The 27,920-nt window shown below is 40.4% G+C and overlaps 1 protein-coding gene across 6 annotated transcripts in view; it reads right to left on the bottom strand.

Moving 5' to 3' along the window:
- The window catches only part of cacna1ia (calcium voltage-gated channel subunit alpha1 Ia), a 195,658-nt gene that overhangs the window by 120,085 nt on the left and 47,653 nt on the right, over nucleotides 1-27,920 (bottom strand). For all 6 annotated transcript variants that reach the window (XM_005946876.3, XM_014329075.2, XM_042213936.1 and 3 more), the window contains exon 2: nucleotides 26,718-26,982. In XM_005946876.3, the coding sequence (XP_005946938.1) occupies nucleotides 26,718-26,965 (248 nt within the window). In that variant the 5' untranslated portion in view covers nucleotides 26,966-26,982. The remainder of the gene's footprint in view (nucleotides 1-26,717; nucleotides 26,983-27,920) is intronic.

Here is a 27,920-nt window from a genome sequence, read left to right as displayed (position 1 = left end):
ACCTGCGCCAGGGTGGGCCCCCATGCACCCACCCGCCCACAACCCCGGCAACACACCAACCAGGACCCAAGCCCCGAGGCCCGGCCAGGGCCCCAGCCCAGAGACGGAGCGCCCCCAGAACCTCACGCCCATCCCGGACCCACCCAGGGGCAGCAGGCTACCAGGTCAGTAACCCACGTCCGTCAGCACAGACCCTCCCCTAGCCCCGCTGCACGCAGCCACGAGGAAACAGTCACCGAGAGCCAAAGAGCCCCCAACCGGACATGACCGCTACCCCGGGTTGAGCCCCCCAAGGAAGATGCCTCCGGGGAACCCCCCGACGCCCTAAGCCTGTCCCTACCCCCACACCAATCACAACAGTGAAGGCGGGACCAAACTATGACCCCCCACCCCCACTAGGTGATGGAGCTGATCAAAGGAGCCCAGAGCAATTGATCTGATGTGGTGGCAGAGGCTGTATCAAGACTAATGTAATCTAATAGATAATTTCTATATTGGTTAGAATTAAGATTATTTTTATTTTTCCAGTTCATGAGGACTGTTTTCTTGGCTATGCATAGGGCAGTGAAAACCATATGGGCGATATTCTTTTCTGAAGTGACATTATCTAAGCTGCCCAACAAACACACTAAGGGGGAAGTTGGAATGTTACATTTCAGACACTTGATAAGTCTTCACATATCTCGCGCCAAAACTTCTGACTGGTGGACAGAACCAAAGAGCGTGATACAAACGGGACACAAAAAAAAAAAGAAAAAGTAATTATCAAATTCGTTAATAGTTAATCTGCCAGTATGTGCATTTTCAGCAAATAATCTAAATAATTATTTTAACTTTCCAAATTTACTGTTTTACAAAACAGCAGAAAAAATAGTAAAGCAAAATATTATTATTATTATTATTATTATTAATTAAGAAAAATTACAGTCACTTACTTGCATTCCTCGCATTACTTAAAGGATAATAAAAAAAAATCGTTTTAGTGATTAATTTCTGACTTCTCAGAGCAGTCCAGTGTGCCGACTGATATTTGGGTATAAAATTGTGACTTCCTTTACAGTTTTATTATCTATAGATATATTTATTATAGACAGATTTAGATATTATTTTGTTTTTAAAAATGGTTTTGACTGTTTTTTTTTTAAATAAATCTGCTTTTTTTTAATGACAGGTGGTCTATTATGTTTGTTTGATTGTCATCTGTGTAACAATCTGTGTTGCAAGGCTAGGGCCTTTTTACAACGAGAGACAAACAGAAAAGCGCAGCGTGAGCTTAACAATAACTCTGAGGGAGTCTTTCTGGGAAGCCCGTAGCATACAGCTCTCCTCGGGGGCCATGTAATGTGACAAGAGCCACTGTGTAAATCTGTCCATATGGTCTCATAATCTCTGCTCTAAGATTTAGAAACTGTGATTATTTTTAATGTTCTATGTTGTTTTCAGAGACCGCCCGAAGCAAATGGTCAATTTAATTTAAGATGGAACCACCTGACCAGAACCAATACATTGTAACCCTGATAAAAGAAAAAAAAAAGTTATGTATTAAACATACAGTCAGCAAGAAACACACAACACTGTGAAATGAACAAGCCAGTTCCTTGGGAGAATATGTTTTCTGAAGGTTTTCTTCTGAATAGCAGACAAACAACACACTCATCACTCTCTGAACTGACAGAGGGAAGTGAGGATAACAAAGATCAGAAGGAGAAGATGGGGATGAAGAGGATCGGGCTGAGAAAGGAACTCTAAGCCCTCATCTCTCTCATCTCTTCATCCATATTTCAACAGGGGTCTAATGGGCTGACATGATCCCTTGTTATAAACAGAAGGAGGAAAAAAAAGCACTGAGGGCTCAGCAAGAGAAAGAAGCAGGAAAGAGTGGCTCAGCTTTGGCAAGTGCTGAAATGACAGATCCAGTTTGAACTGAATTGTTACCATGTATTTACATTTTCTATTCCCGTAGTGTATATTTTGAGTTTTTTATTTAAGATAATTTCCCTTATATCTCTGAGGATGAAGTCTATATTTTGTTTTCAATGAGGAGCAACTCCCAAAGGTGACGAGAAAGAAAAATAGAATATGTTCGGATCATCTTTTTCAGGCAGGAAATGTTGACTAAACAATAGAAAACGAATGTATCGATACAAGCAACACTGTATAGCGTACAGCGTGAACAATCCTTCTCATTATTACACAAAAGTTAATTGCTTGCTCTTTAAACCACGGGGGTATGGGCTGAACTTTCTGTCTTTTGGCTCTCGCAATCGATTTCCTCGTGATTGGTTAGGCTCCCTGAATATATGCCTCTAATTGCAGGCATGGAGACCGGATCCCCGAGCTTCACAGGTGCTTCATGAAAGGAGAACAAACAATCTGAGAGTAGCACGGTTGATGATTGAGGTGACACAGAGCGGGAGTAGGTGTGAGTGAGACAAAGCGAGAGAGACATCATCAACACTGGGATCCGTCTATTTGTGATGTTAATTTCTCAGCAGTAAGGTGAATGTTTCCCTGCCTTTTTGTTTACGTTACACCCATACGACAACAAGACACCACTTGTACATTTTGAGGAACAATGTAGCTTCGCAAGATTTTTTTTTAATAGTTTTTGTTTGTGTATTTTTATTCAGTTATTCCATAATAGATATTGAAAGTCCACAAACCATGAACTAAACTGAAGTGGTTAAAGCAGAACCAGTGAAAAAGAAAAACAACATGTGCAACATCATTCACGCTATCCCTCGAAAACGTCTTTGCAGAATATTCTTTTAAAACCGGCAGCAAATTACACATTTTTAACTCCAGTTAACCTCTTCGACATGTCAATGGCTGTGAACAAAGAGAAACTTGTAAATAACTCATGAAAGAATAAAGTTACATTGAAACCAAGCACACCATTGTTTTTCTTGTGACATTGCCAATAAGTTTGATGTGTCACATGGCCCAAGTTGTATCCAAGATGGCCGACTTCTAAATGGCCACCATGGTCACCACCCATCTTGAGGAGTTTGCCCCCTCACATGTACTAATGTGCCACAAACAGGACTTTAATATCACCAACCATTTCCATGTTATTACGGTGTATCCATATAAATGGCCCACCCTGTACTTCAAAGCTCAGTAACTGTCAGCTGGTGGGATTTTTTTTTTAAATATTTGGTTAAAAAATCGTTCTATAGACTTCAGTTGACCCACAACGTCAGTTTAAAGCATTTGACAAATGTCGCCTGTCTCTTTATCAATTTTAATAAAGTGAGATAAACAGAAAAATTGCAAAGAAAACAATAGCTCTCACACTTTTATGCCCTTTTCTTTTCATCCTAAACTGACACACTAAACACTCACCCGCTTCCATCTCTAGTTTCCTGACATATTTTGAGTAATCCAGTGCTTGAAGTTCATGGTGCAAACAAACAGACAGAATTCTACACGTACATGAATGTAAAATAATGTATTTATTTAAAAAAATGAAAACACAAAAAATGAGATTCTGAGAGCATAAGTCTGTTTATGTGAAGCTGTTTTGGGGCCATCCGTTCACAACAATGTACTAAAAAAGAGTTTCTGCTGCTAAAAAAATAAAATACAAAGGCACACTTCTTTCCAACAACATGATCTATATTTCCCACTTAGTAAGAGACACTTTGAAGCGCTGTCTTTTCTAAATGGAAACAACTTTTGCACCCATCTGTGGTTCAGTTTCTGATGTCGCACTGGGGCCAGTTTTGAAGAGGGCAATGACGTTGGCGCTTCAACCGCCGTTGCTGGGATACCAGTCTTCGGTCTGCCCAAGTTATACAGATTGCTGGTGAGTTTAATAATGCAAACTGTTTCCGGTGATGTTGGAGGAATTTATTCATACTCCCTGGCAGTGTTCTTACTGGCACGAGAAATGTTAGTGATGTGCAAACATGCCTTGTCAAAACCACATTTTGGAGCCAAACGTGAATAATTTACCTAAAATAAAGTTTTAACAGCCGGTTGTATTCCTCGTACACGCGCGGTAATGAGAGATTTCAGAATGAAAGGCTCTACAATCTTATATTCATGTTTCCTCTAGGCTAAGATAACACTTGTGAATACTGCATTCTGTTGAAAGCTGTGTGGATTTTACTGATTACTTGTCATAAACCATTGCAAGCTACTGTGAACCAGAGCCGATGCCAAAATAAAGAAATGCAACTGTTGCCTAAATTGTAGGCAACAGCTCGTGCTCCTTATACAGTCTCTGCACAAGCCACCAGACACTACAGTTGTTACTGAATACAGGGCTGACTGACTGGTCTAAAACTCTTCAATCCAACAAGTACAAGATGGTACCATGTTCATCTACATTTTTTTGTTTGTTTCATTTGTGTTTTGTTTTTTAAGAAATGCCCATAGTGACCTTTGTGCTTAGGGGTGTGTTGAATTTGTGCACTGTGCATCGGTTTTGCAGACTTTGTTAGATACTGTGCTTAATCATTGTTAAAGCCACTATTGAGTGCTCTGGCCAAATTCAAATTGAACATTAAACACTAAATTGAGATCGACAGAGTAAGAAAATGCACAAACACATACACACACAGATGGACACAAACATGTGGCACATGATTTCCATTTTCCCTGTCCTTGTTTTCTTTGACCTTGTGCTGCTTGTCATGCCTCCTATTCTTTCTCTAAAGTTATGGAAGCACTTAGTTGTGACCCTGCCTTTTGTACTGCATTTGCTTTATAAAGTGTTTGCTGCCTGGCTGATAAGGAATACAGAAACTTTCTATAGGTGTTTTCTGCCTGTTTTAAGCCTAAAGGCACAATTATAGAAGCTCACACATCCAAGGCTACCTGACTTTATTGTTATACTAAAGAATCCTTTCAGTTAATATAATCGTTTTGTACAAACACATCTTTTAATCCCTGTTACTAGCAACTAATCTATGTTCTTAAAGCTTAAACTTGCCTTTTGATATTAAATTTTTTTACTTCTTGAAATTTCTTTATCTTCTTTCAAGGACATTTAGCAGCTTTCACATAAAGCCGAAACTTCTATCATATTCTTCTCATTTGGTTCAGTTCAATAAACTCTAATTGCTTGTGTTGCAGTGACGTTTAAGACTAACAGTGCAGGTCCAGCGGTTAGTGTGCAGGGCACGCTGAACTCTTTATGTCTCGCTAAGTGCCCTGACCTGCCTGTGCAATGTGTTTGCAAGTTAACTTTGTTGAGAACTTTAATGTTTTGCGTGAAGGGTTTAAAGGGAGAACAAAGTACTCCAAAAGCTCTAAGAAACCTATTCTCCCTGTCTACTACAGGTTGACTCTTTTTTTGTGCATATCAGACTACTACAATATTAATTCACAAGTGCTGCAAGACTAAAATGAAATAAAAGGAGAGACTCAATAATGCATAGCACGCTCTTTTGTATCCCTACCTTCAACTGTACAAAACTGGGACAGTGAAATTAAGAGGAAGCCTGATTGGCTAAACGAGATCTTAGCTTACTTTTTAACTGATAAAGAAAGTTTTGGCCATGGCGCACTTCACTGGAACAAGAATGTCTTTATTTCCAGTGTGTGTGAGTGTCAGCACAGTGGTACAGCCAATGTTCCTGTCTTTATTAATTACCACCTGACACGGAGACACACTTTTACCACACACACACACACACACACACTTGTCTGCACATACGACTCCCCAAAAAACACATGCAATTACACTTTTATTCAAACATGCACCTGTCTCCAGTCACATCCTCTCCTTTACTTTAGCAGTAACACTCATTCCAATATATGCACTCACACACACACACACACACGCATATACATATAAAAGCAACAGGAAGCTAGTAATTTGTCCCCACATCCTCTCTGCACTTCTACTTACTCATGCTTGGTTTAGGCCAGAAAGGGCATTGAAGAAGCAGATGAAGCAGAATGAGGAGTCAGGCTGTTAGTCTCACTGGTTGGCAAGGCTAACAAAACACACACTATACATGGTGACACTGCATGACGTATTAGATTTATAAGACTATAAAACCCTAAGTTTGCATTGTTTAGCCATCGCATTACTTACTCTACTGTAAGTTGCCTTTAATTCTTCTAACTACCATTTGCTATATATCCAGGTTCCTCTGCCACGCTGACCCTTATTCTCATTTTATCGCCATCATTATAAGAGTCGAATTGCCATTCCCTCATGCTAATGGTCCTCATAATCAGCCTTCTCGTGAAGGGCACGATGTGAGCACAGCTTTCAAGCAAAAAGAAAAAAAATAGGGTAGAGCACTGATGATGAATTTATTTAGCAAACATAAAGACTGAACATTACACAATGATGCGATTACAGTATCTTTTCACTGGCAGTGTTTGAGCAAGTGTTTAAAGCCGGCAGGGAATGCAAGAAGCTCACCTGCTTCTCAGCCATCAAGGTGCCCTTGTCCAAGACATGTAAACCTCAAAAGGCTCCAGCAGTGCTGTTCAGTAGTTATCACTACAAGAGTGTGTTTGTACCAGGCGGCTCCCTAGTGCGAGGATGCAGCTGTCACATTCTGAAAAAGCTGATGTCTGTGTGTAAAAGTTTTTAAAACAACACAAATAAGCCAACATCCATATTAATAATTAAATGGCTAAACAACAACGACAACAAAATTACACGTCTGGGATGATAATTCCACCCGTGTCTCTAATACCCTGTCTTACTAAAGAAAGATGAAATAAGTTAAGGAATTGTAGTGGAAATGACAGGGTTGCTCTTTTATCTTATATTCCAACTTCAAAACTGGTAAAAATTGCAAAAAAAAGAAAGAAAAAGAAATGCCCATTGAAGTGGTGACACAAAAATGAAAGAACAAAAGAACGTCCTCGTCTTCTTTCATCATTCCATTTGTTTAATAGAAGCAATTTCAGTCATGGTATTGCATTATCTATTTTTCTCTCCCTCTCTCTTTTCCTCTCTCGGGCACTTTAAACCTTCTCTATCTGTGCTGGGGCTAACTACTCCCTCAAGGCAATGTCAGACTTTAAGAGGGAAGTTGAGATACAGTCTGTATATGTGCATCACATATGGATATATCACATATACAGTATCTGAGACATTCACATATTACTATTTCCTGCTGTAGTGCAAGATGTCCACTTATATAAGGACTTCCCGGACATTTAAAGTCATCACTGAGGACCAAATTTCAAATGCTGTTGTCAAATTATTTATTAATATTTTATTATTTACATTCCATAACTTTAAGGTGCGCTGCAGAATATGTAACACTGTAAAGCAGGCTACGTTACATTACATTAGCTCACAGGTTAGCTAAAACATAGCCAAGGTCAGACATTGCAGCTCAGCTGGTTCCGGTGATATTAATCGGACCTGGCAGTGACTGCACCCTGTGGGATTGCATCTCTCTCTGCAGGTTGGCGAGCTCAGGTATGGGCAAGCGAACCGCACACACCAAAATACACAGGCACACATGTACAGTCTCACATCCACACACATATTATCTTCACACGTGTGCCCACACACTTTAACACAAGGACAGAAGAATAGATGTGCAGTAACTCGAAGGCATAAACTCATACCTGTGCACGGAGAAAGAGTGAGAAGATGAAATATAGAAAACCATCTAATTGAAAAAAATCTCTCTTAGCTTCCAGTTATTTTTTAGTTATTTTTTTAATTTATTTTTTTTCAAAGTTAGTAATTGACAAATGCACTCTTTGGTAATTTAACTCCTGGGTGCCGTGTTTAACCACAATCTGCCTACTGAGGCATGACTGCTACCAAAGGAAATTACACAGCACAGCATTGTTCCCGCTGTCCCAGTCTACCAGATTCTGCTGTCTGCTGATTGACTCGCTGACAGCTCCTTGACTGATCTCTGTCGGTCTGTCTCACTCTTACTTTGCCTCTTTCTGTCACACCCTCTTGCATCTGCTTGACTCTTCTTTGGCTTAAGTAACTCTAACTCAAAGAGAGAGGGGAAGAGAGGATGGAAACACGGTGACAGCAAAGTATCCAGAGGGAGAGAAAGAGAGAAGAGAGATCACGTGCTTTGTAGGACTTACACATCAGCCACACGTCTTCTCCCCTCCTTCAGCTGCTTTGGATTTCATTTGCATTGTACTTCGTTGGTGGGCCTTGAAGAATAACACCAGGCCTATTGACTACCTGAACTCATTTGCACTCTGAGTTTCTTATGTGCATAAGGAGAACAGATGTTAATGCAAAGAGATAAATAAAAGTCACTGTGATCAATATGAATTCTATTGGCTCAGCCGGATTACATCTACAGCTTTTCTGGGTGACATTGCGATAGGATAGTAACAATTAACCCAGCATGGTGAAAGGCCATCTAATTCCCACTACCTTAAGTTACTTCTCAACTTCTTTTTTACTTAAAAAACATCTTTAATGATCATGGCATATGATGAGCTTCTTGGTGGGCTGATCTGTACCAAACTTTGAATGAACATCATCACACACACAGTGATTATTAACACCTGTATGTTTTATAAAAAAATCCCAATTCTTTTGATTTTCTTATATATTACATTCATTTCATCACCCCCCTGCGAATGTAATGTCACTTTCTCTGTTTGTGTTTGTTTCATGTGTCACGTTCAGCTAACATCACCCGTACGTAACTTAACGGCAAAATATGTATCAGTGAGGGAATTTTGTTTGACTCGCCACGAAATATGGAATGAAGACTAGTAATCCTAATTAAATATTATTACTCAGCATTACTTTTCTCGATCTTAGATGTACTGTGCTTGTTTTGAAGGATCTCTAATTTACCTATCACTGTGTACACAAATCAGATAATGACAATACATCTGGGTGCACTGACATTAATGCATATCATGGTAATCCTGAGTACTTAAGTAGAAGCCACTTGGACTAAATGTCATCCAGGAGGCTTCCTCAGTTCTGACTGACTGTTTCTTAATCAAACAATTATGTTTATTTGTGTTACATAATTTTCCAGTATGTCCACATTGGCTGTTTTTTAAAAAAAGAAAAACACAAAACAATGTTTTACAGTGCTGTTATGCAACAACACCTGATCCCTGTTAATGTCAGGGGATGGGGGGAAAGACAAACAGATTTGCAAGTTTGAAGGGTGGGGCTTCTCACATTGCTCAGCAAAGTGCAAACTGTCCCAAGGCCAGACACAACTATTCATTGCTGTCACTATCTATCCCACAGACCCAAAGTGAGAGGCTCAAGCTGAGTGTCTGCCAAATGCAACAAAGCAGCCAAATCCTTGTTTTCAGCTAGAAGCACAAGCAGACATGAGCATCTTGTACAGAAGCATCATACGCAGTATGAAGAAGAAGGCTGACACCATAACTTTACTGTCACCTTTGTGGTAAGGCCCTCCTTATCATGATGTGTCTTTATACCGATCTGCGGGTATATGTTGTTAACTGGCTGTTACTTGGAAATACATCACTGACTTCTTTAGTAAGGTAACATTAATGTGACAGCTAGTGTAACATATTACTTTCTACAGGAAGTAATATGTAAGACACTTCGTTTTGGTCTTTACTCAGCTGATTGAGGGCTTCTCCTCTCTCCTCTCTTCTTCACTCTCTCTCTATAATATATATATATATATATATATATATATAATAAGCAGACATATATCTGCATAACAGCTTTATATTAATTGTTACATGCAGCGAGAGAAAAATAATAATAAAACAGGGTGAGGGATGAGGAGCGTGAGTGAGTGAATGCATAAGTGAAACAGATGGAGTGGAAACAAATGTATTGTGATAACATCATTTAAACAGTGCTTGGCTCTCTGAAGGCCCTGGCTGCCTTTACACACTCTCTCTCTCACACTCGTTTGACTGGGAAAACAGCCAAAAGGATGGGCCAACAGGACACACTCTCTCTTTCTCGCTCTTTTTCATTCTCTCTCACCCCCCCATCCCTCCTGCTATTCTCTCCCTTCCCAGCCAAGACACTAAATTGTACAGAATTATGCTGTCAGGTCTCATTTGTGAGAGAAATAGCGCACTGGGTATTACCTGAAGACAGCAGTCTGTTTAGGGAGTTCTGATGAATCATCTTTTTTTTCCCCATAGTGTGTAGTTTTAGTTAAAGGACAAAGATAATGTGCCTGCATCGCTTCAAAAATAATAGATCTAAGTTAGTATCAGCACATCTGTGTGTGCACAATAGAAAAAAATACCCTCAACTTCTAACTACCGAGCCTGTAGAGGTTTTAAGTGGGCAGCAATAGTATCAGCACTGCAGTCACTGTAGGGATTAGTCCAATGCACCAAACTGTGGGTGAGAATCCAAACAGATATTGCACCAAAAAATTCTGCTGGCTTACACTGTATTACTTATAAACTACTTTTTCTACCAGTCGTATAGTTTGCACTTCCTAATTTGTGCGTCTCGCTGCCAACTCCTTTTCTGGCTGTCATAAACGGCTATGTGGCAGGTTAGGCTATGTGTGCACCTGGGCAGCACTCAGAGACAGAGACATTGTTATGCGGAGACAGAGACATTAACTAAAAAGCAGCTTTATTGTTGTACTTAAAACAAAACTCTAACCGGGAAGAAACTACGTACTAGGAAATGGAAACTACAAAACATGGAAACATGGAAGTTGCAGAAAATATAAAACCACACAGTATGAGCGGACAATACAGCAAGGACGGAGACTGAGACTGAAACTAATCTGACTGACGAGACAGGGGAAGCAAAACTAAACTAAACGCAAGGAGAGCAAGAGACAATCAAAATAAGACAGGAAGTGAGATAACAGTGGCGACTAGGACTAAGACACATGTGCTTGAGACTGGTAACAGGGAGAAAGACGTGGGGACATGACCAAGTGCGGAGAGAGAAAAGGAACACCAAATATGGAGACAAGAGATAAACAAACATTACAACAAACATCATTTATAAATGATGTAAATATAACCATGAAACTAGAAATCAAATAGAGCATCCCAAGAAACACTATTAAGTTCAGAAACATAGAAACACTGGGTCAAACACCCAGTACCATGACAGTGGCGTAGGGAAAGTGTAAAAGGACACATGAAGTTCTGCATAGAATCAGCAGACAAAGAGGACTTTCACAGAGTGAGTCCAACACGTGAAAATATTCACGCTAATGTCCCACAGTTTCCCCTGTTCCCTTAAAGACGTGCTTTCTGGTGTAAAAAAGGCGCAGACAGAATCTCTCGCTGGCTTCTCACATGAACTGCTTCACTGGTTTTCTTTTGTTTTTCTTTCTGATGTCACAGCCATCGTTGTGTGACAGGTGACTCGACATTTCTTTTTCTCTTTTCTGCTCCCCTTTATTTGATCTTCTCCTTAGCACATCCCCACATTAGGCTGCCCCCCCACCTCACTTACCGCATTACCTCTCTGCACCGTTCCTATTTCATTCTTTCTCTCTATTCTTTCTCCCTCCCCTCTCCTTCTCCTACTGAACAGTTTGTCCCTCTCTGAGCTGATATCACTTGAGCTTGTTGCAGTAATGTCAGTGACTCAAGCGCTGATTCAGTTACATGACAGTCCACAGAGTTTTAGAAAAAACTTACCAACTCAGCTGCTTGGAGAGAACATCAAAAGCTGTGTGCATATTTGTGTGTGTGTGCCTGTAAGTTTAAAGCTGGTCTTTAATGAACTAAGCCCTAAGGCTCATTTGAGCTGCAGATACCAGCAGTCAACTAATGTCCAAACATCTGGGTGGTCTCTCTCTCTCTCTCTCACACACACACACTAGGACTGAGCTTTTATCATTGGCCAAAGGAAAGGTTTTAGTATCCACCCTGACAGATGCCACACAGTGACACACACACCATACCCAGTGAAGGATTTGTGCTGTGTATGATCCATATATGTGTAAAATATATATCTGACAGCTTGGATTATGTGCATCTATCAGCGTAATACAAACAGCAGGGCGAGCTGCGTGTGTTTGTGTGCACGTATGCGCGGGACAGTGACAAAGCAAGTTTATTTCAGCAGGTCCCCTTTGGTCACTAACACTTTCCTCTGTCTTTCTCCCCTTCTGTTAACTCTCGTTGATATCCATAGTTGCACTTTCTTTTGTTCATTTTTTCACCCTTAACCAGCACCCATTTTTCTACCCTCCCTTTGCTTCTCCTCTTTCCCAGCGCTGACAGAGCAATAAAGGGAAAACGCCCAGGAGAGAGTAAGGGTCAGTGAACAGAAGTTAGAGAAATGTCAGGGGCAAGTGTTGCAAGCGTTCATTACGGCTTTATAATCTGCCCACTGGGTTGAGGTGTTCAGATACAATCACCTGCTCACCTGGGCGTGAAGTGAGTTTATGCCGCTAATCTGAAATCTCTTTAAAAAGTCTTACATCAACCTACATGAAAAAGTGGAGGAAATGAAGAGGAGGTCAAGTCTTTAGAAGTTAATAAAGACTTGTGCTTTCCAGGCATTGTCTCACTGCAGTACATGTTCAGTTCAGTCCAGTTTAATTCAAATAGCACCAAATCACAACAACTGTTGCCTCAACGCAGTCTAAACTCTAACATACTACAAAGACCCTAAAATATTAGAGATAAAATCCAACAACCACATGACCCCCTACGATCAAGAACTTGGTGACAGTAGGAAGGAAAAACTCCCTTTCAGCAGGAAGAAACCTTTAATAGGATGTCAGTGTTGCAATAAATCAATTTGTGAAAGTTCTTCCTATAGATATAGATCAACAGTAAGTGGTATTACTGGAAAATGGAGGTGATTTTGAACCACATCAACACAGTGTCAGACCATGTTACAGATGTAGCCCTGCTGAGACTCATAGTTTCCAGTGTTTTCATTACTCCTCTCACATTAACTTCAGCACTAAAATTGTGTAGTGTGTTAGTTAATGTGCTTTTGTCCATGTCATGTACAGAGATGGGCAGTAACGCGTTACTGTAATCTGATTACTTTTTTCAAGTAACGAGTAAAGTAAGGGATTACTATTGCAAAAACGGTAATTAGATTACCATTACTTTCCCGTAGGAACGCTGCGTTACTGCATTACTAAAACCGTGAGTTTTTTGCGAGAATGTCTCATGACAGTGACGTAAGCGAGTGCGATGTTCGTGACAACAGCTGTGTGCAGATCAACAATGGATAATATATCAGTGCGGGAGAGAGTATGAGCGTGCAGCGTTTAAAGCGTGGAAGTACTGACCTTACTTTGAGTTTGATTCCATAAAAAATTGACAAAAACATTAGCGTCCATTAGCATTGTGCGTGGGAAGAAAACATCTTTTTACAGCGAAAAAAAACCCCTAAACTTCCGAGCAAGCACCAAGTGCGCTACGATGTAATGGGAAATTCACAGAGAAACTCGCGGATTCTTCAACTGACTGCGGCACACCTGCACCAGGGTAAACCTCCGTCTACTCAAGTCCTGCTTTACAGGTGAAAATAGAGCAACAGGACCGCTGAGTCTTTGACTTTATTTACTTTCTGCTGTGTTTTACTTGCATCTATTTGAAAGATTGAGTGTAAACACACAAAAAAATTGTATTTTATGTGCTGGAATGTGCAGAAAATAGGTTTAAATGTTAAACTAATTTATTCAAGTCAGAGAATGTTGCATATAATTTAATTTTTGCTTGATGCATAAAGTTAAAAGATTAAAACTGATAAAACAAGTTAAAAAAAGATACTTTTCCATTTGATTACATTTTGTATGATGGATTATGCAGAAAAAGTAGAATTGGGCTGAAAGATCTATCGCTTTATCACCTCTTCAGGTTGTAAATCGTGTTTTTAAAAAGTAACTAAGTAACTAAGTAACTAAGTAACTAAATAATTAATTACTTTTGAAAATAAGTAATCAGATTGCTTTTTGGGGGGAAGTAATCAGTAATTAGTTACTGATTACTTTTTTCAAGTAACTTGACCAACACTGGTCATGTAACACCTAACATCAGAATGAAAAAAACAACATTTTTATGCCAGGAATCAATCAAAAAGTTCTGCTGCACCTATAACAATCAAAACATGTAACATGTAACACAGAGATCAATACAATCATCAGTGGTTCCACAGACAAAAGGGAGAAAATATGCAAAATAAGTATACCGATGTACATGGATTGAAGAGTAAAAAATGAAAAGAGCTAAAATATATGTTTTTCAATATCCGTGTAGCCTAACTCATCAGGCTACATCAGTTTCTTGGGCCTATAAATAGAGGTAGTAATATCCAGACAAAACAAAACATTTGCAGCCTGAAGTAAGCGCCTCCAGCTGAAAATCACCTCAGTCCATTCAATGAGAGCAGGAGGGAGCTGCAAATTTGAACACTCCTTTTTTAAAACTCAGTGGTAAACAGAAGTAAGTGTTGTGACAATCTCCTAATAAGATGAGGGGCAAAGCAAGAATAGCCTCATAATTAAGCTGTTTTCTTGCCTCAAAGGACATACAAGGCAGGTAAGTATGCCAACATGTAGTCACACTGGAACACCCTGAGCCATCTAAGGAAAATTTGGAGCAAATGGGGTAATTTGATGCTACTGTGCCGGTGGAGGCAACCAACATAACCACCTGCTTCTTCTCCAAAATAAAATTGAAGTGTGGTCACTTTGACAGATACAAGGACATCCCAGAATGCATTGCAAATGGTAAAAGCGAGTAAACCTTTCAGAAGATCTCGTCCAAATTTAAATCAGGCACAATTTTTGCTTTAAACACAATATTGGAGATTATTGACTACACTTCATGCGTTCAAAGTTTGTACTGGTATAACCATGAAGTATTTGAGTAGTTACACTGTTACAATACAGGCATGATTATGCAAAATACAAAATTATAGCATCTAATGGCAGATAAATATCTATATATTTATAATATATAAAATATCAATAAGTGTTTTTCAAGATTGATTTAAATGAACGAAATAGGCAGGTTTTAAGATAGCAGCAATCCCTGTTAGGTTTGGAGAACAAATGATGTTTAGGGACAGAAAAGAATAACTGTGTCTCTTCCTGTTACTTAGACCTTTTTTTCCTCCTGATCTCAGTGTTACTCTGCCTGCCTTCCAACTCTGTCTCTCCCCCTTTCACCACAGAAGATGTCTGAGGCTGCAGTCACCAGAGCAATTAGAGACTTCATGTCCCTCCTCACTGTCAAGAGGAGGAATGACACACACATACATATATATATATATATATATACACAGCACACGTGTTGTGTGCACACACACCCGGCGATCTCTGTCGTCCTCTGTACTGACAGGCACTGGGCAAAAGTTCACTCTGCCACTGTGCTAACTATCTCCTCTTCTCTTCCTCTCCCCTTTCCTCCTTCACACTATCTCCTTCTCATGCCCTGCCTTTTCAAGAAAAGTGCTAACTAGCAATCTCTCACTCCTTCCTTTTCTCTCTTTGTCCGCCTCTCTAAGGGCTATCATCCTTCTCTTTGGTCTCCATCTTTTCTCTTTCTCTTTTATCTCTCTTCTTGAGAAGTTACAGGCTTGTCCTTCACTCAGTGTCACACTTTTGTGCCTCTGACTAACTTCCTATCCCTCCCTTTGAATCTACACAATAATTACCCCTTCTCATCCATTACCTTCATCTTTCTCTCCCCTCCCTTTGTCCTTACTTTTTAATCTTTCTCATAGCATTGGTATCTTCTTCATTTTTCATGCACACATGCGTTTGAAGTAATCTGTATGCATTTACACTGCTTATGGCCAGCTCTAATGTGATAGAAAATCAAGAAAATGGTGCACTTATGTACAATGAAGCTGTCTTTCCCTGCATCTCCAGTGCGGCTTTTCCCCAGTAAAAATATTGTCAGCCTCAACCAAATTAACCGAAAAGAGCAGGATTTCTGAAAGCAGGATGTTGAGCACCAAGGGAATTTCACAATAAGCTTCTTTGTTGCCTTATATTACATCGACCCCCTTGACTTGTTCATCTTAGAATTTGCGCCACCTATTAGGCCGTCTGGAAGCAATGATGTGTTCTAATATCAGAGTCTCTTGAAGAAATGAAATTCCACCATCTGTCAACCCTATGAAACTTTCTTTGATCTCTCCCAGGTGAATGCCGGCTTTTGCTGAGAAAAAAAAACAAACCCTCTGCCCTCTTTTTATCAGGGGAAATGAGAGACCTCAAAATCTTCACATCCATTGTGGTCTTGTGGATAGTTGGATGTCATTCATCCACTGTGAATTGCCATGAGAGCACGTCACATGATAGCCAGGGGAAGGTGAATCTCTGCTTTATGCTCACAACATGCTTGGTTTTGTGAGCACTGATGCACTGAATGTCAATCACCCAGCGAACCACCAGTTAGGGGAAACTCGGTTCAAAGACCTCAATGTTTTAAGGATGCTGCAAGCTTTCCACGACTTAACCTCCAACAAGTAAGCTTGTGATGGACTCATCTGAGCTTGGCATAGTAGTAATCCATGAATTAGTTACAGGAAACCTCATATAGCTCTAACACAAAGACACATATTCTACTAAAAGGCTCTAAAAAGGACATGTGATCTGCTGGTCTCCTTGATATTATAATGAGTCTTCTTGGTCTGCTAATGTGCTCATAAGTATTCATTACCAAAGGGTAGACCTCAAAGCCTGCACAGCAAGCAGGCAAACAGTTCAATACTGAAACATACTGCAGATCAATCAAAAAGCAGAATATTCATAAACACCCCTTAGTGAGTCATGCTATCTTCACATTTTACACAAACATATAAAAGTGAACTAGAAGCATATACATAATAGCGGTTTGTTCTCCTTTATAAAACATTATGGTCTTTGAGACAACCTCAGTATCTCTCCTTTAAAGTTAATGGCAGTGCAGCAAGGTAGCATCATTTCCTGAAGTTTAGTGTTCTGTCTATAAAAGTTTAGTACATCAGCTTGTGAACTACCACAGCTTAGTTAGCGTCTTTCTCCACATACACACTGTAATTCTTTCTATGGTCTAACTTGCTTAAATATGCAACAATAGTTTGCCACTCATTGTTTTTACAACATTAGCCATAGGCGAAGTACAGCAGAATTTATTCTGAAAAGACAAAGTTGATTCTACAAAGTAAGGACAGACTGTGAGCTGTCACATTTGATTTATTAGCAATTCAGTCTGCTGGCACTTTTTCCTCCCACTGTAGCAAGACAAGAATATCTCGAGTTGAATATTTATTGCTTTGCTTATCTGTAGCTGCCTTTACAGCTGCCTCTGGTAATAACCATAGCATTAATATACAAACTAATAACATGTAAGCTTTTGTTGTTTTTGTTCAAACTCTTCCATTTCAAGAATGATGCAACACGCAGTCGCCCCTGTGCTGCAAAGGAGAAGAAGAAGAAGAAGAAGCAGAGTACAAGTCAGAGTGCTTATAACACACTTTACTGTAAGACTTGATCTTGGTCTCTTGAGATGGCACTGATTCATCACTAATCTGTTTTCACATTACAGATTCTAGCATCATTTTAAGGACAATTTGAATTTGCTTTCCAGAATGTTTAATTTATTAAATGTGTGTGCACGCCAGCATTTTGTTTGGCCACATCATGTATGTGAGGGAAAATCCAGTGCACGAGCATTTAAAACGTTTCCTAATGTTACGATGTTCGTGCTGAGCAGAGCGAGTACCCAGAGAATTGAAAATTAGCATTTATGTCGAGCGGAGGTTAGCTTTTGCTGTGATATTATTCTTTTTATGTAGAAACCAGTTTCCAAAAAAGGGTGGACATTATATAAATGAAAGTATAATTGAATGATTTGAAAAGCATTGAAAAAGCCCAATGTTGAAAAAATTTATCAAAATTTGAAATCGATACAAGAAAAGGGGCCATGTTTTACACTGCACTGCAAACTGAGATGCAAAGTCATATTGTTTCCATCTTTCCTGTTGTTTTTGTTTTTTGGGGTTTTTTGGGCAGCATGGTGGTGTGGTGGTTAGCATTGTTTCCTCACAGTGAGAAGGGCCTGAGTTTGAGGCTACCATCTGGCCGGGGTCTTTCTGTGTGGAGTTTGCATGTTCTCCCCATGTTTGTGGGGGTTCCTCCCACAGTCTGAACACATGCAGTTACGGGGTTGTGATTCTAAATCATAGATGTGAGTGTGAATCGTTGTCTGTTTCTATGTGTTAGCCTGACGACCTGTCCAGGGTGTACCCTGCCTCTTGTCCTATTACAGCTGGGATAAGCTCCAGAACTCCTGCAACCTTGATAAGGATACAAATGGATGGATTGTTTTTTAAATGGTTAGAATCTTTTTTAATACACAATAGATCTGGTAGGTGAGCCAGTGTAGCCCCTGCTGTGGAGCCGTGCTTTTATGAAAAGATAAACTTACCCTGAAAAAGGTGTGGGGAACTCTTTTAGTTTTTTGGAGGAAAAAGAGCGCTGTACAATATGACAAGAGGTTGACAGGTATTTAATTTTTTTATCCTCAGAAATTTACTGTCCTCTGTAGAGTGACACATGGGCAAGCAGTACATGCACTCCATTGCATCATTTAGCTTGTCTTCTGCGCCTTGAACAGAGGCAGGGGGTGTAGACAAGCAGCAGAACTCACACTGAACTCTTATATGCAAGAGACATGTTGTTATCACATGTCACAGATGGAACTGAAGTGTCCGGTTCTCCCCTGACTGCCAGCAAAAGGGCTGTTCAGTCACACCTGGTCAAGCTACTCGCCCATGCTCACTGTAACCCTCAATCATGGACCTGTATTTCTGAGAAAACCTGCATTTGAAATGTTCAAATCTGAGGAGATTTTTTACTGAGGTCGTAAGCAAGGCCAGACTCTCTGCAGTGAAGAATGAGTCATGCAATTTATGTAGCACTTTGTGGATAATAGATGAGAAATAGCAAACTACAAAGCACTCACTTGGATAAAATGTACCCTGCAGTTAGTGGTGATGGAGCCATTAAATGACTTATTAAATTCTCTCAAAAGTCCCAGTTTGTGTAAAGCAATGCTTCTGAGTTGAGCTGACAGAGGAAATAAAAGAAAGAAAAAGAAAGAAAGACATGATTCTTTCATAAGTCAAAAAATTAGGCAGCGAGAGCGTGAGGATGACAGGTGCAAAACAAAATGAGGGGAAAAATAAAATTGTCCACGCATATGTGCATATGTGTGTGCGATTGTTAGTGTGTGATAGGTTTTTCCTTTTTGACATTTATCTCCGTGGTTTATCTAAAGCAATCTGCCCTGCTGTTCCTGAGTTCAGACAAATAGGCACTGCTGTCTAAAGGGTTGCTGTAATATACAGCATATAGCATAGCAGAGAGCCAAAGCAGTAGGTGGATAATGTCAGCCAGCCATTTCAATGTAATTCTCTTCTTAAGAAAGTGACTTTGCACCAACCCATAACCCAATTATGGCTACAGCTGAAAAACCACTGTACACATAATCCATAATTCAACACAGTGAACTGTAATAACACACACACACACACACACACACACACACACACACACACACACACACACACACACACACACACACACACACACACACACTGACACTAATGCATTTTTGTACAACACGTGTTGGACTTATATCCTGAACAACATAACTACGGTGAGTTCTTGGACAATAGTGCGCAGTACAAAGTGTGTGATGTTGTACATCTGTACTGTACACTGCATATCTATCACAGAATGAGTGTGTATGAATGCATGGATGTAAAGAGTCTTTAATGGTTAATAAGATTAGAGAAACGTCATATGAATGCCCGAACTCAGAAGTCATTCAGAAGGAAAATTCACATGTTGAGGACACCTTAGGCTGACATTGTTAAACAGGGGACGAGGTTCACACATCACTCTTTATAGCAATCCTCTCAAATGTTAATAGTCAATAAGCATAAGCCACTGGCAGAGTGGTTTCTGATTTACTGTTTCCATGATGGACTGCAGACAGCTGTAAACTAGCTGGCTAGAAGTGCTCTGAGTTGTCACACACTGAAGCAGAGGCTTTGTTACATTTACATCACATATATTAGTTGTATATATTTAATATCCTCTTTACAATATATCCTCTATCTCTCCTCTGTACATGTCCAAACCATCTCAGCCTTGCCTCTCTAACTTTGGCTCCAAATGGCTCAATCGGAGCCCTCTGACGTACCCATTTCTAATCCTGGTCACTCAACTGTCTTTTAGTTAGCTCCTCCGTTTCCAAACACTACATCATAGCTGGACTTACTATCATCTTGTAAACCTTCACTTTCACTCTTTTTCTGCTATTGTTCTGTCTCAAATCACCCCTGACGCTCGCCTCCACCTACTCCACCATCTGCTGCTTTTGATGGTTGACCTCAGGCATTAAAAAAATGCATTGCAGAAGAGTAAGCATCCTTTAAAGTGCAAGAGAATGGACCAGACAAACAGAGCTGATGGAGTAACACAATCTAAGTGGACTGCTACTTAAATTGCACCTTTATACTCAAATTGAGCACTCAAAGCACTTTATACTACAAGTCTCATTCATGCACACTCACACTACCATGAATGCATGGGGCGGGGGGGTCTCAAGGACACTTTAACATGTAGACTGAAGGAGCCGGGGATCAATCTACTGAAAACAAGGTGTTATTTGACCGGTCATCTACACAATGTAGCATCACATGTCCTGTTTTAGCATTTCTCTTTATCTTTAAGCTTAAAAAAACATGAACTTTAAGCTACCTCCAACCATGCACATGTTCAGCGCAAGCTAACTACTATGAAAGAATAATGCATTTAAAATAGGTCACAAAGAGAGCGTATGCACTGAGGCTTGGTACTACAGTAGTCATTAGAGTCACTTTAAATCCTGCATCTCTTCTTCACTGTTCTTCTCATCTCTCTCTCAGACAGCACATGCACTAATGGAGTTTGGACTAGACCTGAGGGACAAGAAAGAAAAGGAGGAGGGGGGAGACAAGAAGTGTGAAAGAGTGATGTAAGAGTGGGGATCATAAGAATTAGTATTGGTATGTGTGTTAACATTAGCACTGGGATTTATTTTGGAAACGTAAGCATTAGTATTCTAATAAGTTGTATTTATTTTAAGAGAGGTTAGTCTCATTAATGTTTGCACCTCATTTAAAAAAGGGAGACTTTCCCCGAGGTAAAAGGACAACAGTTCATACTCTACTTGAAGCAGAGACTCATTAAAATAAGCGAAATACTTGCATTATTGCACAAGATGAAGGCACAAATGGTAATCTGGGAAGCGACAACATCTTAAGCAAGAGGGAAGGCGATGCATCCAAGTAAAAGAGCGGTTGAATTTGTGAGTTGTAACAAAAGAGAAGGCAAAAAGGAAAAAGTGACAGAAAACAGACAGGAGACCAAGCGTAAGATAAAAGAAAGACAGAGTGTCGCTGTGAATTAAAGACAGACTTGATGTTCTTTAATAAAACATCTGTCAAAACAAGTGGAACGAGCGTTCAGCGTCTACACATACAACCATCCGTCAAGTGGCACACCTCACAGGAAGTGTCACTGCAAAAGAAAAGGCATAAATCTACTGTGTGGCCCCGCAGCAGCTCCTCCACACAGAACAATCGAAAAGTGGAAGGACGGAGAGAAAAAGTTCAGAGGAAGAAAAAGAGTGGGAGAACCGAAGAGAGCAAACGGGAGAAGGTGAGGTGAGAGAGAGTAGGTGATGTGTCCCAGGTGTGTGCTCTATCCTCAGCTGTAGTTAAGAGCGAAGCACGGAAACGCCTCAGCCATCCGTCACCATGGAGATAACAAGCTGTCAGGGCAGAGAGGATCACGGGCCACAGAGGCCAGTCACTCGACTTGAACACCGCAGGAGCCAATCAGAGGATAAAGAAAGAGGGTGAGATAATGCGAAGAGAATGATAGGAAACGGGAACAGAGAGAGAAACCAAAGCAAGTTATTGATAGAAGGTCTCAGAGGACTGACGAGAGGTTCCCGAATGAGCATGGCTAGAAAGCGCTAATTAGAACTGCAACTAATTATAACGATATTTGGATAAATAAAGGAAAAAAAAGCCCAAATCTATGTAGCAATCAACACGCTGCTTACTAGGAACTCATACCATCATCCAGGGCAGGGCATTTCTTTTCTGAAACTATGTACATTACAAGTAATTGGTCTGCATTTCCACTTAGTGCTAAACAATGTTAACAGTGATACCCAGTTTGCAATTATAACTGCAAGTTAGAAGACTCAAACAAGCAAAGGTCATTAATTTAACAGGAGAAATTATTTCTATTGAGCAAGAGTGCTATTAAATATCTATTGTTGCATATTTACTACACACACAGACACACACACACACACACACACACACACACACACACACACACACACACATATATATATATATACAAAACTAGAATATCCAAAAGCAAAACTCCACAGAAGGATCTGTGACAATCACAGCAATAACACAATAGGCGCACAAAAGAATGATGTCTCTCTGAGCAGGTCGGATTACACTGAATGGTGTTAATTGCACTATTTCTGGCATAATTGGTATGAGTGTCCTGACGTGTTCTCATCTTGATCTTCAGAATAAATTACTGATGACATGTAATGCTTCCTATATAGCCAAGGCACAGTGCAGCAGACTGGATGGAGATTATAATAAAACTCTACACTGACTGTGAAATATTTGCTCATGTGAATTCTGCTTTTTCACGTCATTCTGACATCTTGTTGCACTTTCTGCTGCTGACCGTTGCGCTACCTTTTCCGGATCTGTTTGATTGTATGGTTAAAAACGTCTTCCTCGTGTGTGCTTTGGTGTTTCATCATCACAGAGAACTCACTTGAAGTTTCACATGGTAAACCGTGAAAATCTGCTAAAACAAAATCTAAACGAAGTGCAGCCAAATCCAGGCAGCAGCCATCGAAGGCCAGGTAAAAGTAGGAAGACGTATCAGACAACATCCATAAGGAGACAGTTATAAACATGACAAAGGCAAACGAAAGCTCCGAGCAACAAGATAGCAATTTAATAAAAACAGGCAGTGTTATCTAAATATATATTTAGGCGCAGCTAGATTTATAGACATTATCATCCTTTTGTTCTGAGCTTAACACTGTGAGGTGTTGAGCATATAACTCCTGATGGTTTTACTGTTAAATTGATTTTCTTTCAGGAAGGAAGAGGGTGATGATTTCACAAATTTAAATGTGATGCAGTGGAGCTACGACTGCTGCCTAGATGGTCAATTTGCCGCTGCTTGTATCTGTCAGTGCGTGAAAGCCCATGGCTGTGGAGTCTCAGGTTTCTATGCAGTCCTGTGAAAAACTAAGTAAAGCCTTACTTCTTCTCTGAGAATAAAAAGTGTAGGTAACACCCAGGTGCTGCTAATGAAATGCATTCGATTAAAGAGTTTCAGCAATTTGTCTGTAGCATTACGGTGTGTGTACACAAAGCCAAGGAGGAAAGAGATCGGAAATGATTCTAAAGAAGTTGCTATCTAAAGCTAACAGGACAATGATCCCAAGCAAGGCAGAATGGCTGAAAAAGAAACAATCAAGGTGCTGCAGTGATCGAAATCAAAGCCCAGACCTCAGCCCGACTGAAATGCTGAGATAAGAGCTGTTCACAAATGAAACCTCAATCAGTTGAAGCAACACTATGAAGAAGAGCGGGGTAAAATTGCTTCACCTCATCATACAGAACTTAGAAGTCATATAGAAAATGATCAGTTTAACTTGTTGGTGATAAAAGTGGTTCTACCAGCTACTAAATCATGGGGTACACTTAGTATTCTTACACAATGTTTCGGCATCTGTGCTAACTAAATAATGATATGGTGTAATATGTCATGAGTTGTTGTTCATCTGAGGTAGTGTTATGTTTTTTACATGACGTATAATGATTGGATGCCATCAGTCTCGAAATAACAGCTGCAGGAATGTATCTCTGAGTCAGTATAAAGCGACACAGCACAGCGGAGGCCCTATTATTGAAAATAAGAAAAAAAATGTCAAACTAATTATACAAGAAACTGGAAAAAAATTGCCTGCAGGGCAGATGTTACACAATGTACAAGTCAGCGAGAACGGACACAACACATATACTGTAGCTGTGCAAATACGTGTTACGAGGAGTGAGTGGAGGAGCAAAGTGGAGGGGTGTGATGGCAGAGGTGGCGTAAGAGCAGTGACAGGGAAGAAGATCAGCAAAGCGGGAGAAAGACAGAGAGACAGAGAGAGAGATCCGCGATGACGAAAGAAAAGAGAAAATTAGGAGAGAAAAACTGGCAGCTAAACTTTATAGTAAGAAACTTAAATTCATCTCATAATCGTTTCAAATGTCAGCATTAACATATTTGAAAATTGGGAAAGAGATAAGATTAGTAAAAGGATTTTGAAAACAATCAAGAGCAACACAGGGGGAGAGGAAGTGTGTGGTGTGCAATATAGAGAGGTGCTCCAGGTACTCTGCTGCAGGCGAGCGTGGGAGAGCGTCACTGTACTGTAAGTGTGTGTGCATGTGTGTGTGTCACCAAAGGCCTCTCACAGCGACTGAGCGGTGGACAGAGTTATTGATTGGCAAAGAGTTGGTGAAACAACCATTTATTGCCCCCCCCCACTCACATCTAGACAAAATTTACTTCAGACACACTACACTGAGCAAAAGCAAAACACTGTTTGATGAAGTGAAATGGGGCTTAACTTATAATCCTATCACAGTGGCATTTTTTTTCAATGTCTTTGAAACAAACAAAAATGCCCCGGGCTCATATGTAGTCGACACAGGCGATCCAACACACCTCTCTATATACAGCACCGACTACTTCAGCGCGATCAATACACGCATTCAAACGGGTACAAATCATTGTTCCAGTGCACCAAACATCAAACTTCTGCTCCAGCTGAAGTCCCACACACACTGCAGATACATGCACATCCTCTTATTCCTACACAAGAAAGGCACTAGGCTTGTGCTTGCATAGCCATCCCACACACACACAAACACACACACATAAACAGGGCCACTCACTCAGATATATTCTTTAGGAAGCTTTAATCCTTACTAACCTGGTTGCAGTAAAGGTAAAAGTAACCCACCATGGCAACTGAAGTGTGTTTATGCGTCTTCTAGTCCCTCAAGCTGAATCAGCCAGAAGAAAATCACCTCAACTACAGCAATAACAGCCATTACCTGCTCTCCCAGACACACTGTTTTAACATGCTCACAGTCTGAGCCACTATAGGTGTCAAGCAACACAATCACCAATTGGTTGTGTGTTTATGCAGTACACGTGTATGCACAGGCGGTGTTTGTACCCCCGTGTTGGAGCCAACTGTGTGTAGCAGAGCACAGGCATTAGCAAGCTAGCACTGTAAAATCCTTCTGATTTTTTTTTCTTCCTTAAACATCAAAGACAGAGTCTGACAGGCAAACAGAAATTCTCGCTGTCCAGTTTTGTCTGTCTGACTGCTTACACTTTCCCTCTGTCGTTCTGATTTTCTGGCTGCACATTTGTTTGCCTGTAATACAGACATTTTACTGTATGGTTTTAGTTCCCCCTCACCAGCCTGCTGCACATGCATGGGCAGTGAAGACTGAATATTACAGGGCATTTAACAGGCTTTTTCTACATTTGACTACATTTCATGATTAATCAAAATCAGTTTGTCACTGCGGTATGCCAGGGTCATGTCTATCCTGCCATTCAAAAAATCTCGTCTGAATAACAACTTTCAAAAATGTTAAAATGCATGAATATATGTATAAATGCATAGAAAACGTCATTTCTAAAATTCTACTCAGCCTTTTATTGTAATTGTGGATAGAAGCTAAAGTTCTGGGGGGAAACTCGGATTATATCCAACATAATTCAAGCAAAATAAAGCATAGTCCAGGAGAAAGAGAGGGATCCATCCAACAGGAGCTCTCTGTCAACTTTAAGAAGCCAAAATCATCACAGGCAAACATCCTTCCTGTGTCCTGTCAAAGTATAGTTTAATAAAGAAAAACGGAGTTGAATATTATATCTCAGTGGAAAATAGACTCAACAAATAGATTATTTGGTTGTGTTAGTTTACGTTTGCGAGGAACACTCAAGAGATGATTAAAAACAGTGTAAAGGAAACTAGCTCGTCAGCAGATTACCCTGTGCTCAACAATGTGCTATGAAACATTTAAAGTAATTAATATCTATAAAATAATACTATTGGCTTACAGCTGGGAGCAAAAGGTTTTCTGAAAAAGCATAAAGGTTCCTCTGCTTCTTACACATGACAATGATAAATCATCACTGCTCAACTGAGCAAAACAGCAGGTCTTGCACTGTGACTGGTGACAGTAAATTGTACTATAATCTATTCCACCTACACACACACACACACACACACACACACTGCAAAGCAGTGCAAACACACTTACTTTGAGACGATTCTGACGAAATCCACAAGATAAAGCAGTGAGGGTTGATGGGTTGGGGTAAAGAGGTCAGTGTCAAGATGGATGATGATGTCTCAAACAAACATGAAGGAGAGACTTGAAAAAGCAGAAAGAACTCAAACTATGACCCTGCTGAAGGGGGATGATGAACGGGCAGAAAAATGCTGCAGCTGAACAGGCAAATAGAAAAAGGTGAAGGGTTGAAAAAGACTGAAAGTTGGGTGAAAAATGAGGTAAAGTAAGATGGGGATGATTTAAAGAAAAAAGGATGACTACAAATGCACTTGGCTATGACTGATGATTAAATGTAGCTTGATGAAGATTACAGGTTATCTTTAAGGTCAAACTTGATCCATCCCATCAGTGAACCAAAGGATATGGGCTGGAGACCATACGGATGCACCAGTTGCGAGGACAGGTGGTCTGCTTGAGGCAGAAGAAGACCACGGGCGCTAGCTCTGGGAAGGGCACCACGAGAGTGCTCAGGTCACTGCCGATGCTGACATCGTCACCTGGGCCCATTTCCTCAATGATGTCATCAGCCTGCGCCGAGCTGTATTCCTCATTCTGCCCTGGCCCTGCTGAGGAAATGCTCCCCAGCGGCACAGGACACTCCTCGCTCGTCATGGCAAGCCAGCTGGGATCTGAAACACAGAGGAAATTGACAAATGGATTACAGAAGCAAAATGACTTTGATAAGGTAAAATTGTGAAATGTTAAACTTGTTAATATTGTACATGTTAACTGAATTATCCAGCTTGAAAGGAGAGTCCTGGGGATACACATACTCTGCCACAGACCATCATAGTATCAACTCACAGACATTTAATGATTGTTTTAGCCCCAAAGGCCCGTTACTCTCCGGCTGTCTCTACCGCCAATGAAACCAAATGCTCTTATCATAAACTCACTTGTCTACGTAAGACGATGGATTCCTTAATGATAAGAATCACCCTTTGCTGTCCAACACACACATGGCAGGATACAACAGCGATGCGTAAGTCAGTGTCAACATTCATTGTGCATTCACTGACGATTCATTTAGCTCCATCACAGCGTTGTGGCAAAGGAAATGCCTTTCCTCCACCTACCACTTAACTCATGAAGGAAATCACATTTATCTGTGGGTATAGTGCACAAAAAAGAACATACACACAGGCACACAACAGTGCAATGCTATACACACGCCTGCATATTGAAGCGTTTTTACACGTTGCACAATAATACACGAGGCTGGCTGGAGTGCTGGCTGCTGCCGTGAGTTACTTCTGGCTAGGAAGTGTTTGTGTTTGATTGGGTATTCAAAGCCAAAGGAGGGATAATATTAGAAGTAAAAAGCGCAAAGAAAGACAGAATGACAGAAACTTTGTTCTTTTGGCTTCCTCCATTGGCCGGTAGCAGCCGGAGCCTAAGTGAATGCATGATAACATGCCGGACTTGGTAGTGCTCTTGCTTTTAACTGGCAGCCAAAGGAGGCAGCCAGCAAGAGGCAAGGAGCCAAGAGAAGGCTGGACATGTGCAGAGCTGGACATATGCACAGTCTTTCACACATGCCCACTCACACTGTCTCTCCCTCTCTCTC

Source organism: Haplochromis burtoni, unplaced genomic scaffold (assembly GCF_018398535.1).
Source record: "Haplochromis burtoni strain Fernald_Lab_line unplaced genomic scaffold, NCSU_Asbu1 Contig_498, whole genome shotgun sequence".
NCBI lineage: Eukaryota > Metazoa > Chordata > Actinopteri > Cichliformes > Cichlidae > Haplochromis > Haplochromis burtoni.
The sequence above is the reverse complement of the archived record's forward strand: the minus strand, read 5'-3'. Positions and strand labels throughout refer to the sequence as shown.